The 15840-nt window shown below is 38.0% G+C and overlaps 1 protein-coding gene across 6 annotated transcripts; it reads right to left on the bottom strand.

Moving 5' to 3' along the window:
- Positions 1-218: 218 nt before the first annotated feature.
- LOC116328332 (sodium channel subunit beta-3-like) lies at positions 219-11578 on the bottom strand. 6 transcript variants are annotated; one of them, XR_005610046.1, is made up of 7 exons: positions 11341-11578; positions 6938-6995; positions 6091-6444; positions 4762-5928; positions 3492-3591; positions 1101-1454; positions 219-827 (listed from the first exon to the last, which is right to left on the bottom strand). XR_005610046.1 is itself a non-coding variant. In XM_039606203.1 (7 exons), the coding sequence occupies exons 4-7, from the start codon at positions 4690-4692 to the stop codon at positions 592-594; spliced, it is 744 nt and encodes a 247-aa protein (XP_039462137.1). In that variant the 5' UTR covers positions 4693-5928; positions 6091-6444; positions 6928-6995; positions 11341-11578; the 3' UTR covers positions 219-591. The 6 variants fall into 6 exon arrangements, 5 of the variants coding, with proteins under 5 accessions (XP_039462137.1, XP_039462136.1, XP_039462138.1 ...); XM_039606203.1 differs by having other exon boundaries at positions 4639-5928; positions 6928-6995; XM_039606202.1 differs by having other exon boundaries at positions 4639-5928.
- Positions 11579-15840: the final 4262 nt, after the last annotated feature.

The raw sequence follows: 15840 nt of genomic DNA, 5'->3' as shown, positions 1-15840 counted from the left end.
TTTTCTATTTATTTTATTATTTTTATTTTCTGTTCATTTCCAGAACTTGTGAATCCCGCAGCACTGCATCTTCATCTTATACATGACATATAGCATGACAGCAGGGGCAGGAAACTGCTTCCCCTTCCTGAGTAACATTTTCCAGAATCACTTTGAGGTCGACCAAAAGTTTTGTTCCATGATCTCAACAAACTCGACAAGCCAACCAAGCTTGACGGTAATCCTTTTTCAACTTGATGACTGCCTTCTGTTCTGGTGTCCACCACCACAGAGACAGAAAACACTGCACAAGTGAGTAATACTAGTCTGCTTCCAGACTAGTATTACTATAAAAAAAGATCACTATAACACGCAAATATTGTTTCTGTTCTACTGTGAGCTCCATCTTTTGTAATTATTCCCTCATAACGCTGCTTGCAGCTTTAAATTGTAATTATTCCTATGTGCCAGGCTCTGACAGTGGTGCAGTGGTTAGCACTGCTATACCACAGTAAGAAGCTCCAGGCTGAATTTGCTGTTTTGTGAAGAGTTTCCAGAGCTGTTATGTTTTTGATAACCACAGAACAGTTTGTTATTTCCTATTTTTCACTTTTAAACAAGAAGTCCATGTTGCTTAGCCTCGACTGCCTCTGTATTAGTCTGGACTGGAAGCTGCTTCTTATTTCTTTTAAATATGAATAATGTCAGAAAACCAACAACAATAACAGCAACCGCAACAAAACAAACAACCATTATAACAGTTGGAGTTACTATGTCTTCCACATCCTGCATGTTTCCAGCTTCACTTTCCACGAGTCGCTGCTGCAACATCTTTTCATCTGTTTCACCTGCAGAGAGAACATCAGCTGTCAGAGAATTTCAAACAGTGGTTTAATGTTTAGCATCTGTGTTAGCAGCATGCTAATGACTCTCCCCTTCACACTTCACACTAAAAGAAGTGAGCAGAAGAAACAGTGGATGAGTTTTAGCTCACTGGCTTTTGTTTGTCTATTTGCCAAGTAACAAATAATCAGTCATTAGATTTTTAGTTTATAATTTCATGCTTTTATGTTTTGGGGGTTTTATGACGCGTGGGCTGAGTGTGAGCACTACAAACTCACCTGTGACTGTGAGGTTGATGAAGTGACTGATCTCAGTGTGAGCTCTTTTACTTCTCACAGGGTTCCTCACTGCTATGTGACACTCATAAATCCCAGTGTCATTAAACGTGACGTTCTTCAGGATCAGAGAAACGTCTCCATCCTTCATCTCTGAGTACCTCAGCTTCACTCGGCCATGAAAAGATGGATGTTGGTAGTTTTCATAGGAGCGCTTGTTCCTGTAGAAGTAGATGTAGCCGTCTGTGTTCAGGTCAGGTCTGCTCCACTTCAGCACTGAGATTATTTCATCTTTGGAAATCTGACACTGGAGAGTGACGTCCTCTCCAAGCTTCGCCTGCACATCCTGCTGCAGAGCTGAAGAAAAGAAAATAATCTTTTTTAAATGTAACTCCTTTTTAAATTTTTAAAACATTTTTAACTGTTAATGCCACTTGATAAGAATTTGTGGCTGAAAAATCAAGACAACAGCAAAGATCCTCAAACAGCAGTTCCTCTAATACTCATCAGTCCTCACAGAGCACCATGTTAAAATGTTTATGGTCTATAAAACCAGTTTTGGTCCCTGTACCTAATTTCCCGTTCTGTAACAGCTTCGTGTGGGCAGAGGCTTAAAATCAGAGACATACTTGATTACGATGAGCCCGAAAACAGGGCTGTAGCTGCTGGCTGTCTGCTAAGCTTCCCTCAGTTAGTTGTAATATTTTTTGGCGTCAAATAAACTCCAACTATGTTTACTTGACTCTGTAAAAACCAGTCTCAAGGTGTAATTCCGTTAATTTAAATGTAATTTCAGAGTATTTCAGCTGAATTATGTTATTATTATGTACCTATACTTACAAATCTTTACCCTGCAGTGCACTAAAATAACACACTAACAAGTCAAAATTTTACAGTAAAGAAAGGCGTAATAAGTATCTATAAGCAGAGTGTAACTTTTGGCTACTTTACTTTGTATTTTACTGTCTATTTATTTCAAAGGTACCTGATTATTGTGCAATTTTATTGTCTATCACACTAAAAATAAATATTATACACCCTTATTAAACATAAAGTAATGATTTTAATTAAAATGCAACTGAAACATGTAAAATACTTTATTTATTCGAATAATTGCTCATTTAGAATGTGGCCAGTGTCACATTTAATGACAGTGGGATTTATGAGTGCTTGGTATAAACTGAATGTGTGCTAATCAAGTTCATTTCATTTGACTAAATTCCATTAAATCGCACATTTAAATTGAACCTATGAAATGAATGAAATGAAATGAAAGTAGTTAAAGTCAAATACAAACTGATTTTCTCTTTCTTTTTTGAGTGTACTGCACTTAATTTACACTTAACACTTAATTAATAAACTTATTTAAGTAAAGGAGTTTAAGTTTAAATATATCACTCAGTCAGTGACAACCTGAGCTGAACCAAGTGTGTCAACATTGTAAACGTTCATATAAATGAAGCTTATGTGTTCAAGTTCAATAAAAATGATCTTTAGTCAAACATCACTTCAGACTCCCTCCACCTCCCTGCATGGGAGCTCTGAGTTTCATGAATTTACAAAAAAGAAAAAAAAGAGACTCAAATACACAATAATTAAAGTCACAAGTTAATATAATATTTTTTTATGTTGTGGAATTATTAGAGGCATATTTGGAATGAGCTTCTCTACAATAAATCTGAAAATCTTATATGTTAGCACAAAACACTCTCAGCCCCACTCATCACATATGCAAAGTCCAGAGGTGTCCTTGTCATGTTTTAATTCTGGCAGGTCTCACATTGGAGCTATGTGACATAAATGATTTCCTTAAAACCCAAAGCAGAAGTGAAAGGAGAAATGAAAGACTCCCAACCAAAAGAGAAAGTCTTGGATTGATGTTTTGCTTTCACTTCCCATTTTTACTTTTTTTTTTTTTTTTTTTTCACTGTTAGACTCAGTTGTAGTGGGGAAAAAACGTTAAGATAAAAATGCAAAGTTACACCGTTAAACACACTTTAAAAGGGAAAAGTTGTCCAACATCTCCTGTAAGTAACATCTCCTGGTGTCCATTTCAGACCCCGGAGTGACTGGTGCTGTTCTCATCGTGCAGCAATTCAAAGAACACACAAACCACAAAGTGGCTGCTGACTCAAAACACAATCAGCTTACAGCAGCCAGATTCAGGTGAGCTCTGGGACTTTAAAATCCCTCCACCCCACCCCTGGATCTGACATCAGCTGTTACATCATTAAACATGCTGCTGTAAAAATGCTGAACAAAATGACTACAAAGAAACAGAGGAGCTCAACCTGCAAACAAAACATGGGAATCAACATTTAACCTGTTAAACACATTACACAGATTTAAACTTACCTAATAAAATATATTTTTTAAGAAAACTCTTTCACTCACCTAAAGAGCAAGAAATCATGAACAAGAAGACTATGAGGGACTCCATCTGTGACTGCTGTGACTGGAGGCTGGGAAGTGAAGTGTCTGTCTGCAGCCTGACCTGCAGTGAAAACAGAGTTGGTTTCATTTTACTTATGTTTCACTTTGTAAGAGAGAGAGGGAGAGAGAGCATAGATGAATATAAAAAACTCATTCTTTATTGGATTATCAAAATCTGTGATCTCCTTCAGGAGAAACTTGGCCTTTACATTTTTGGAATCAACAAATACATCAAATTAGCGTTAGCATGCAGCATCACAGTACACACATGATGGCAAAATATTACACAGATGCTAAATGATCCTCGGGGCTTTGATTTTGAGTCAGTTCTTCAACATTTTACTGATGAAACTTTTATCAGTGTGATGTGGAGCATTAGCAACAAGATGAGTATTTACAAGAAGGCCGAGCAGTTCTGAGAAGTGTTACAGTTTGCTATGCTTATTTTAACCAGTAGATGGCAGCAAAAGTCACAATATGAGAAATATTTAGGACAATAAGAATAAAGTGATGAAAGTCGTAGCAGTGACTTTTATGATGTGTGCAGACGAATGCAGATTGAGGCACAGAGACTGTGGCTGCAGAGAAGACTTTTCTTCTGCTTGATCAGTTTAATCCGTCACATTTTATATTGTTGTTCAAATAAAACGGACTGCACTTTGCAAAAAATGAGAAATTGTGTAAATAATAGAAGCCAAATATTATGTCAAGTCTCATTTGTACCACTAGCGCAGCATTTATCCTTGTATAATTAAAAGCTTGACTTTATATGAAGTGAAGTGGGAGGTGCTCAAACGGTCGATTAACGCACAAGAGAAAAACAAAATGGCCTGTTTTTATGTCAGCGCGCAAAGAGAGAAGCACAAAGTCTGCGCAGGTTTTTAACCTCCTCACACCGTCTCTGACCGAACGTTTTGGTTTTTTGGAGCCAGCAAACACAAAAGAAAATGTGTATTTAACCCGCTCCAGAGTTACTTCAGAGTCTGAGCGGAAATGATCCTTAACTGTTTATCTGCAGTGAGAGCTGGCAGGTCACATGGTTCACTTACGCGCAAGTTAACAAATCTAATAAATATGATCGAACCTCTTAGTGTTAGTTCAAACTCACCTGCAGACAAAGACGGTGAGTGCAGCTCGGAACCTCGGATGTCCGAGCAGCCATTTCCGTCTTATTGTTCGGATCATCCTACTTTTCAAAGTTTGCTAAATATCCAAAGGATGGTGAGATTACCCGAGAACAGGAGATCCCGGTTTTTCAATAAAGCTGAAAGTTTCCAAGCGTGAAAGCGGGTGCGTTTGTTTTCAAGTGCACGCTCAAGTGTCTTTTAAAGGAAGAAGAACAAACTGAGGGCGGGGTCATAAACCTTGGGCAAGATACTAACCCCAAGTTGCTCTCGGATGCGTCCATCAGAGAATGAATGTTAAATAGAAAGCACTTAAAGCATAGAAGAAAGTTCCTGTGTGAATGTGGCATGTAGTATGAAGCGCTCTGAGCGATCCGGGAGAGTAGAAAAGTGCTATGTAAGGATCAGTCCATTTAATTTACCAGTGAACAGAAGTTATTATCAGCAGAGTTTAAGTTTAAGTTACATGTAATTTCAGTGTCACTGAAGCTTCTTTTGTTTGATGATTGAATATAAAGAGTCTACCCAAGTGCTTGTTCACAGCTTGATTGTTGGAGCTTTCTTTGCTATTGTTGGGTGTTAACCTGACAGCATAAAGCACCTTGAAGTCAAACCTATTGTGAAATGTGACTATATAAATAAAACTGAACTGAATGTGAACACCAGTGCTGTTTCTACATTAAACAGCTGATTCTGGTATCAATACAAGACCTTTGTTTTGAGCAGCAACTTATCCGAACTTATCCATATGAACCTTTGAATGCAATACATGAGGGTGCCAATTCTTGTTTCTACAGGGACCATGTTTATCTCCTTAATAACCAAGCTGTTAGCTGCTGTTAACAGTTCGTTGCTTCACTTTGCATATGCAAGGACAACATTTATCTTGACTTACAGCTGTCAGCAACTCTAAAAGATTCTCAAAGGGGTTCGGGTGAAGCACACACAGCAGAGATGCAGTGTATATGTAAATAATTGATGTACATTGAGATGTAACAAGAAATTATCCCGAGGGGCTCTTTATTGCATCGTAAAGAAAGTAACATTTCAGGCCATTTCCTCACTCTCATCACTAGGCTTGGCTATGAACTGCTCCTTATTTCTTTTAAATCTCAAAAATACCATAAACCCAATGACAGTAGTGACGAGAACAATAACAACAACAACAACAATAATCTGAACACTCAGAGTTTCTGCTTTTCTATCATACATGTTTCCTTCTGTAGCTCCTTTTTCCTTCAGCTGCTTTTCCGACATGGTTTTATCCGTTTCACCTGCAGAGAAAACATCAGCTGTCAGAGCAGAAAGTAAGACTCCAACACAGCAGGGAACCAACAGGTGAAACTATCACAAGCAAAAAAAGCTGTTTAACATCAGTTTAGGGACCCAAAAAACTGAAATGTGATGCAGTTTCCAGGGCGTGTAGACAAACTCACCTGTGACTGTGAGGTTGAAGAAGTGACTGATCTCAGTGTGAACTCTTTTACTTCTCACAGGGTTCCTCACAGCTACATGACACTCATAAATCCCAGTGTCATTAAACGTGACGTTGTTCAGGATCAGAGAAACGTCTCCATCCTTCATCTCTGGGTCCCTCAGCTTCACTCGGCCATGAAAAGATGGATGTTGGTAGTTTTCATAGGAGCGTTTGTTCCTGTAGAAGTAGACGTAGCCGTCTGTGTTCAGGTCAGCTCTGCTCCACTTCAGCACTGAGATTATTTCATCTGTGGTAATCTGACACTGGAGAGTGATGTCCTCTCCAAGCTTCACCTGCACATCCTGCTGAAGAGCTGAAGGAAAGAAAAGAATCAATCTTTTTTTCCCACTGTTGGAACAGGATATTTAAAACTGAACACACCACAGTTGTTCAACAAAAAAAACAACAACCCTGAAATGATGTCAGAGGAAAAAGTACATTTTTAAGGGTGTTTGTGGTTCCACGTACCACTGGTGTGAAAATGTCACGGAAAACTTTTTTTTTTCCAGTGCAGGCAGGTTTTTCTTTTTAAATGTCTAAAAGTACACTGAGACATCTTGAACATGATCATTATGTATTATTTGTTTAGTTTTTGTATTTATTAATTTATATTTAGCATTTGTGTAAACTAAAAGTACTTGATTAACACGGACCTGATTTAAAACACTCGTGAACGATATTTGCCCAGATAATGAAGCACTGTCATCAATCAAACACTCCACTTTGATATTATTTTGTCCTCTGACACCAAGCATGTGATCACAAATGTCTTGTAAGGCTGTCACATGGTTTTCACCTGAACGCACATCTGTGATGATGTGTTTGCCGTCCAGTCGCTGGTCCCTCTTTGCTTTAAACTACCTCCTGCACAAAAGACAGTGACTGATGTCAGACTGATGTTAATGATTTTCATTTCACACACAGTCGCTGATATCCTGAGCTGAACCGAGAGCAGCATTAACAGTTTAAACCTTTGACGAAATGATTCTTCTGTGAGATATTTTTCATTTCCAGGTAGTCTCTTAGCACATTTAGACACGGGGATCACAAAATGTTAATATGATAGTTTAAGAAAAACATGTTTTATCATATTACAGTAAGATTTTTAATTATTTTGATCACCACAACTGTGAAAATCCCACGTGTTATCGTGAATCACTCTAACATCAACTCATCATATAGCAAAACCCCCCAATACCATTGGAGATTTCCCCAGAAACTCTAAAAAATCTCCATCTTTAGGCCTGTTTACAGGGCTGGACTGGGACAAAAAATCGGCCCGGGCATTTTGACTAGAGACCGGCCCACCAGGATAGAGATTGAAAATGTGACGTCATTCAGGGGTAAAACCGCAAAGGATTCTGGGAACTTGAGGCAAGAGGTACTAGCCCACGCAGGCTTTCAATTGAACTCAGTTACACAGCGATAAAAAGAAACCCAAAAAATGGCAAGAAGCTGTTGTTTTATTAACTGCAATAGCCGGTTGCATGACAGCCACGGGAAGCCTACGGGTAAAGAGATCGGGTTTTTTTATCGGATGTCTTTGAAGAGAAATTTTTAAGCCATGTTTCAAGTAAGAGCCAACGGATGGTCTAGATATACCAAATATAACGTCTCAGAACACTCCAGCTCACATGTTAGTCTGCTCCAAGCATTCCCACAAAGGTCAGTGTTTTGTAGTACTTAATACGTCATTTTTCTTAACATAATTGGTGATATAGGTTACAAGCAAGTCTGGCGCTGAACAGAAATTGTCACGCTATGCTTCTTTATTTATTGTATATAATATTGCGTTTCGCTTCTGTTATTACCAGGGTACATTGACAAAAACATATACTTTTATTCACAGGATAAAACAGTTGTTTTGTATCACTAATTGTCCAGTGCGATTACAACATACAATATTATTGTCACCAGAAATTATTTCCACTACTAATTAATTACCGTTGAGCTCAAAGGTTATATTAATAAACGGTTAACGATTGTGTATTTATGAAGACGATTTGTGAGACTGGTAAACTTACCTTTGATTGTACATGGTCTTTCGTTCTACACAGTGCATTTCAAGGTCCTGTACCCATCCGTCGGTAAACTGTACCGGGCTTGTTGCAGTGACCTGAAGTTACTAAAAACTTCATGAGTGTATGCACTCACTCCAAGATCCATATAATTATAAATCTGAGCGTGGTTAAAGTTGGGCAGCACGCTAACGTCTTTTGTCCACTTTGTGTGCTCGTAAGGGTCTGACCCTTTCACTCCTTTGATTTTTTCCTCGTATCTTTTTCTTTGCCTTTTCGTCGAGTCTGTCTTTGTACGGACCGGCATTGTTCTCCTTAGTTTTGTACATTCCTTTTTGTGCGGCAAAGAAAACCAAGAAGGTATTGGAACCGGAGAATGAACGTTTTGCGGTGCTGCAAATGCTTGCATTTGATACGGTATTTGGATTGTTTTGCCACGAGTTCCTGGCATGCAATGCGCGAAAGTCACGTCATCTGTCAATCGCTATAGGAAAAACCATAAAGCCTTTGCATGAAAACAACTGCTTTGATGTACACTGCCTTGTTGGTATATATGTATCAATCTAATAAACTTAAACCTACACCATCCTCCCTATTCTGGATTTTAAACAGTACATAGCGGAAACAAAAGACTGCTTGGTCGAGTTAACCTCCTGAACTATCTACAACACATGGTAGAAACCTTAAATTAAGACCAAGAACACTAGAGGTGAGACATGATCATTAATTAATATTAAAATTAATAAATGACAGATTTAGTGATATAAACACCTCCTTTCCTTTTTTTGTTCTCCATTTTCTTTAGTTCGTCTATAAGATTGCTGAACAAGGGGGAGGGTGCATTCGGCCTCCTCGGCTGTAATTGGTCCAGCCCAGAGTCGATCATGACCAATTGGCCAATCCAACACCTTTCATTATATATACCCTTCCTAAAAAAAAAATAAATAAATAAAAAAATCCATCGGCCCATAAAAACAAAAAATCGCCAGCGGCCCACCGGGCAAATGCCCGGTATGCCCGATGGCCAGTCCAGCTATGCCTGTTTAGCACTTCCTGCTTGAGCTTTCATTTCATTTTTGGATTGAAAAAAATCACAGTTATGGTTGAAATACACAGTTTACCATGTTAAACACACTTTAACTGGCAAACTTCTCATACTTGATACAATCCTCTTTAACATCTCAAGCAACAGGACAAGCAACAATAAGCCTGTCTTCATGGTGTTGATTTCAGACGCTGATGGGCTGCTACTGAACTCTGTCACAATGTCGTTCAAGCATGGTGAAAATTTGCACTAAACAAGTGTCAGAAGTGTCAGACTTGTAAGTAGGACTCAACCGCAATATATAAGTTGATTCATCATTAATTTATCAAGTTGGTTCAACTCAAGTACATTAATAAAGAATGCTTAAAAAATAAAGCAATTTAATAATCATGGAAATTCTTTCCATGATTTTTTATGTTCATTCGAAGAGTTATTTTTTGAGAGTGCTGTTTCATTGTTAAAGACTTGAGTGTACTGAACTCATTGCATTAATCAAGATATATGAAAAGTGACAGTGAAAAGACTTTTAGTCATGTTTTGAACAACTCGAATTAAAGTTTTTGTTTTTCTAAAGAACAGATAAACTTACTCTTATTAGTTTATCTTTGAAGTTTGACACGAATTAAAATATAAACATTCTCGGTTTCACTCACCTATAGATGAAACAATTAGAGATAAATACATGAAGATTATTAAAGAAGTCATCTAAAGTATGATGGGTGGACGGAGACGGCGGAGCAGCTGAGCAGAACAGGAGGACTAAAGCAACTGAAGTCACAGGGCTTGAAAAAAAATGTTATTCAAAACCAAACAAATCACACCTCTATTTATATACGAGGCGATATACACAATCCCTTCCGTTAATTTCTTTAATGTAAAGTGTCAATGATGCTGCATTTACAAGAACTAAAGGCTGCTTCACGGAAACGATATCGATTGGCTTGAAAGGCAGCGGTTCAACCCTAGCCACGGTGAAGCGCATTTCCCCTGTCCAGTCAAAAAAAAAAAAAGCAAAAGAAAACATAAGCTACTGAAAAATTGACTAGAAAAACCTAATTTTATCAACCTCAGCAGCTCAACGTGACTGCGCCCGTCTATTTCAGTCCGATCTGTTTAAATAAAAATATCAGGACTTCATACAAGTTTAAAATGAGAGTTTTATGTTGAGCTTTAATGGATTAATGTGTTGCCTTCAGGATGGGTGTATGCCCGGATACATGCTGCGTCCTGTGGAGCGACAACAACAGAAACAAGAAATCCTCAGATTTTGTGTTTTAAATGTTCTGACAGCAGCAGACAGCGAGATGGATCGATTCAGCCTCCAGTGGGTAGCCACAGTATCACTTCTGACTTCCAGGTTAAAATCAGCTGTAATCTTCAGTTTCCTTTCACCTCTCAGTGTGTTTTAGGCTGTTTGTAGATTCGGTGCTGTAAAGACACGGTTTATAATCTGCCTACTGAACCGTGTCTTATGTTTCTCGCTCAAAGTGTGCGCGCACAAAGGCTTCTTGTTAATGCCCAGCACTGCTCTCACATCTCATTTGCACCACTAATGCATCATGTTTCCTCGTATATTTAAAGGCTTTACTTTGTAGCTCCTCTGTCAGCTGTTCTCTGATCCTTTCTAACATTTTGAGTTATTTTCCAGAGTCGGAAAATCAGCACTGCTCAGTGTTAGTCGTTGTAAATCTTCAGAACTGACTAGGTTACTTTTAAAGATATAACACTTTCAAAAGTGTTCATTTAACACTCAACAGTGTTATATTTAACACTCAGAGGAGTGGACACATAGATACTCTCTAGTGTTAATTTAACACTTGGGAGGCGCTCAAACGGTCGGTTACGCGCACAAGACAAAAACAAAACGGCCTGTTTTGATCTGAGCGCGCGCAGTGAGAAGCAAGCAGTCTGCGCAGACGTTTTTTAACCTCCTCACACCGTCTCTGACTGAACGTTTTGGTTTTTGGAGTCAGCAAACAAAAGAGAAAATATGTATTTAACCCGCTCCAGAGTTACTCCACAGTCTGAGCGGAAATTATGGTTTCCTTAACTGTTTATCTGCAGGCAGGTCCCACGTGGTTCACTTCCGAGCAAGTTTACAAATCTAATAAATATGAACAAATCTCTTATGTTAGTTAACGCTCACCTGCAAAAACAGACGGTGAGTCAAGCAGTGACGCTCAGATGTCCGAGCAGCCATTTCCGTGTCAATGTTCTGATGATCGGACTTTTCAAAGTTTGCTAAATATCCATAGGATGGTGAGATTTCCCGAAAACAGAACATCTCAGTTTAAACCCTACCAACGAGATTAAAGAGGAGTTTGTAAATAAAGCTGAAAGTTTCTGAGCGTGAAAACAGGTGCGTTCAGTGACAAGGCTGCTTGTCTTTTGAGGAAGAAGAACAGACTGAGGGTGGGGTCATAAACACGTGCGTAATAACAAAGGGGCTCAAGTCAGTGAGCTAAACGTCTGGATTCCGCTAAACAACAACAAAACTCATCACCAATCTATTATCAGTCGAATTAAAACCATCATAGAAGGTGTTTAATAGAATCTAATAGATTCATGCTCAGCTTTAAGTAGATCTTCTCTGACTGTGACCTTCCATCATACTGACACACACTGTTAGCCTTTGCAGTAATTTCCATAGCTTAGTACTGCAAAATCAACACTAAAAAACTCCAAAACATGTTTGCAGTTTATTACCTTGCAGCGGGTTTACAGTGACATACCGTGAATAAATGGTAGTATACCAATTTCTTAATCACAGTATGATGTTACTTTGTTGACGTAATTTATGACATAACGGTACCGTAAAATAAGCTACGGTGCGTTACCATAATTTGTCCTAGAGTATTATACCACAACAGCAAAAAGCGGTATCATCCTGCAGAACGGTAAGCTACCGTAACATGGCGTGAGGTGGAGTGGAGACGAAAAGTCTAACACTGCAGTGGCCCACACTTGATTTGCTCCACCCTGAGAAAATGAACATGTCTGCCAAGAAATGTGTGCCTAAGAAAGTGACGTGGAGTCAATCATGAAGCTCAAACAAGATCTGCAGTTACAGTTTAAACCAGTGGTGTCAAACATGAGGCCTGGGGTCCAGAACCAGCCCACCAACAAGATGAGTTTCAGCCCGCTGGAGTTGGAGTGAAAAATTGTACAAAACTAAAATATTTCCAGATGTAGATATAAAAAAAGAAAATCATCATAAAAACTTGTAAATAAAAAAGAGATAGAAAATGTGACTCACAATAAAACCCAAATTTATTAACCCTTTAAGACCTACCATAGAACCAAGTCCTTATCTTTATATTTTTACTTGCTGTAGTGCCATTTTTGGGAGCATTTCAAGTTGCTATACATCAATACAGCCTTTATAGCCCAGATTCTAATGATATGTATTCATTAAGTCCATAGTAATTACATAAATTGCAAAAAAGTGTAAATAAACTACAAAAAAATATTGAAAACCGTTTTGTTTTGTTTTTTTACATATATTTCTAATTAGAAAAATTTAAGAGGCTTATCCCTCAAAACTGCAAATACAAAAAAGTTGCACAAAATAGTTTCCCACCACTTGAAATTTATTTTGAGTGTCTTCATAGTTTTATTTTTGAGATACACCAATTTTTATATACTGCAGGAAAAACGAAAATAAATATTATAATGCAAATTTTCCAAAAAACAGGATATGCAAGGAAAAAAAAAAAACTATTTCCAGCAGTGCAATTTGAGAAGCATCCCAGAAACTATTCAGAAAAGTATAAAGTCAAACAAGACTTCTAAAAACACCAGTATAGGCTTATAAGGCCCAGAAGGTAAAAAACATTTTCAATGAAAATAACATAACTTACGGTTACGAGCAGGGAATAGCGGACATGCGATAGTTCGCGCTGATGTTTATTCAAACTTAGTAAGTCTTACAAACAGCTGATTAGATCGGCAAAGCGTGTTTCTGGAATATTATGTTTTGTTGCTGCAAGTGCTTTTGATGCATTTTTTTGCAAAGATATATATGGAAGGAAACCGTGACATAGAACAAGCTGATGGCATAAGATGTAAGTACAATTCCTCCAGTTTTATATGCAAAAAAAATTATTGCGCTAGCTTACGTGGTTCCGGTTCTACAGGGATTTAAAAAATCTTAAAGGGTTAATGAAATTGTTCAAGTTGGGTAAAGTACGTTTTTTAATTGGATTTATGTTTTAGCTTTTTTTTTTTTCCCAGTGTCTCAGTGACTATTTTCAGAACATAATTCCCTAAATTAAAGTAAGGAAACTACTGCAGGGTGCACTCTACTAGTTTAAAAAAACAAAAATAAACTCATACAAGTGTTCAGTCAGTGGAGTACTGACACCGACACATGCTTTCCATTAACAGTTAGCATTATTTATTATTAATAAAAACACTAGTATCAGCACACTAATAAAAAAGTTAAAACAAAAAAAACGGAAACAGTTTTTTTAATTTTACCAGGAGGAAGTAGTGCAGCTTTGTACTGTACACCATAAACTGAACAGTGTAAATGTCAAAGGGCACTGAATTAAAAAACAGCTCTAAACTGTGTTAGCATGGAAAAATACACTATCTGCTTCAGCTTTCAAAATAGCTACACAATCTTAATCTCAGCAGTGATAAACACTGTAACATACATGTCTGTGGACACACACAGGAACATGAGAGTAAATCAACACAGAGACCAGTAACTGTAAGGTTTAAAAGAAACCATCTCTGCCTGCGAGTGGTTGTGTTTTGCTACACTAACATTTGCACTTCTTAGTAGAGATGGACCGATCCGATATTAGGTATCGGTATCGGTCCGATACTGACGTAAATTGCTGGATCGGATATCGGTGAGAAATAAAAAATGTAATCCGATCCATTAAATATCAAAAAAGCATCTCACAAAACTTGCGACACGGCGTAACTCGGCTCATAACCGTAGCACGTCGGGGCTGTGTGTATTTGTAGCCTCGCTAGCAATCCAGCATTTCATCTCTGAGGAAGTTATCCCAGAGAGAAGTAAAGCAAGTGTGTAAGTTCATCTCTGAATGTTTGTAAAGCGTACCTACGTTAAGCTTAACAACCGATATATGGAGCGACGGCCTCTCTCTCTCCCTCTCCTGCCCCTACTTCAATCGTGAAACTGCTTAATGATCAGCTGATCGGCTTTTCTGTCGCGAGTCCGTCTCTCTTGTTTGTTTTTGGCCCACTTTGCACCAGAAAGAGGAAACCAGCGGCTGAACAACAGCAGCACGTTTAAGCTTCACAAGCTGTTGTTAGAATTTATTTAATATTACTTTCTACACCAGGATCCGTTTCTACGTAGCTGACGGCTGGTAACTGTGCAGGGGCGGATCTAGCAAAGTGTAGCCAGGGGGGCCGATAGGGCATGAACAGGGAAAAAGGGGCACAAAGACATACTTTTCTTTCTTATTCTCATTTAAAATGTCTCGCTTTTAATAAATAATTATCTGAATCTTACACCCAAAGTTTTAATCTGATGTAAAATGTATAGAAGTCCATTACTGTATATAGTAACTGTTAAGTCTAATATACCCTAGTAAGCTATAGTACTTTTTCCTTTGGGAAGGTACCGTCTGTGCAGTCTGCAATTCTGTAGAAGAAAGATGTTGAATCTATTTAATTATTCTTGAAAAATAATTTAATTCTGTGCATTTTTTTTCACCCTGCATCAAATTAAAGTTGATTACGTTGATTAAGCATCATGAGGTGGAGGGTGGGGGGTGGTTCCCTATTTTTTTTTTGCTGGGAGTTTGCAACCCTATTAGTTAGGTTGCTTAATATTTCTGCTAAGTACTCTTTAAAATACCAGAATAGGGAGGATGGAGTAGGTTTAAGTTTATTAGATTGATCAGTATTGCTGAACTATGAAATATTTTGGGTGCAGTGTATTTTTTACATACAGGTATAACAGAATAGCTTTAGTGTTGTTGTTTATTTAAACTTGAGTATGAACTTATACAAAATGCAGCAAGATATTAAAAAAACAGTTTTATTGATTAAAAAACACACTATATCGGATTAATATCGGTATCGGCAGATATCCAAATTTATGATATCGGTATCGGTATCGGACATAAAAAAGTGGTATCGTGCCATCTCTACTTCTTAGTGGAAATATTTTGCTCATTTCGCCTGAGTACTTGTATTGTGCCAGAGCTACTTATACCAGAGTAGCTTTGCATGCAGTTCAAAATGGGAAGCCCCTCTGTGTATCCCTTATCAGATAGTCTATCTACCCTCTTAAGCATAGCTTTCATCTGATTGGGTGAAAGAGTTAAAAAGTGGGTAGGCGGGGCTTCTGCACTGCAGGAGCTTTGTGCCTTAACACTCTTTCTCATAGGTGAAGAAAGAGGAACTTAACATCGATGAAGAGATGAAAAAAGTTAAAAACAGTTTTTAAACAGAACAAAAAACTGGAGAGCTGAAGGGAAGTGGTGCTGCTCAACTAAAGAAATGATCAGAATACTAAAAATATCTGCTGTAGCTGAGCAAAAATAAAGAGGAAGTTGAACCTCAACAACTAGTAAACAGTACACACTCTAAATGTGGTTAAGAAAAAACAATCATGCAGCTTTGCGTGCAGACATAAACATAGAAATGTAAAAATCCAGCA

Source organism: Oreochromis aureus, linkage group 3 (genome assembly GCF_013358895.1).
Source record: "Oreochromis aureus strain Israel breed Guangdong linkage group 3, ZZ_aureus, whole genome shotgun sequence".
Lineage (NCBI taxonomy): Eukaryota > Metazoa > Chordata > Actinopteri > Cichliformes > Cichlidae > Oreochromis > Oreochromis aureus.
The sequence above is the reverse complement of the archived record's forward strand: the minus strand, read 5'-3'. Positions and strand labels throughout refer to the sequence as shown.

Excerpts from the sequence above, each read along its gene's own strand:
- LOC116328332 (XM_039606203.1), bottom strand. The coding sequence starts at position 4,692 with ATGGCTGCTCGGACATCCGAGGTTCCGAGCTGCACTCACCGTCTTTGT. Across the intron at positions 1,455-3,491 it reads CATGATTTCTTGCTCTTTAG|CTCTGCAGCAGGATGTGCAG; the intron begins GTGAGTGAAAGA and ends TCTTTTCTTCAG. Across the intron at positions 828-1,100 it reads CATCAACCTCACAGTCACAG|GTGAAACAGATGAAAAGATG; the intron begins GTGAGTTTGTAG and ends TTCTCTCTGCAG.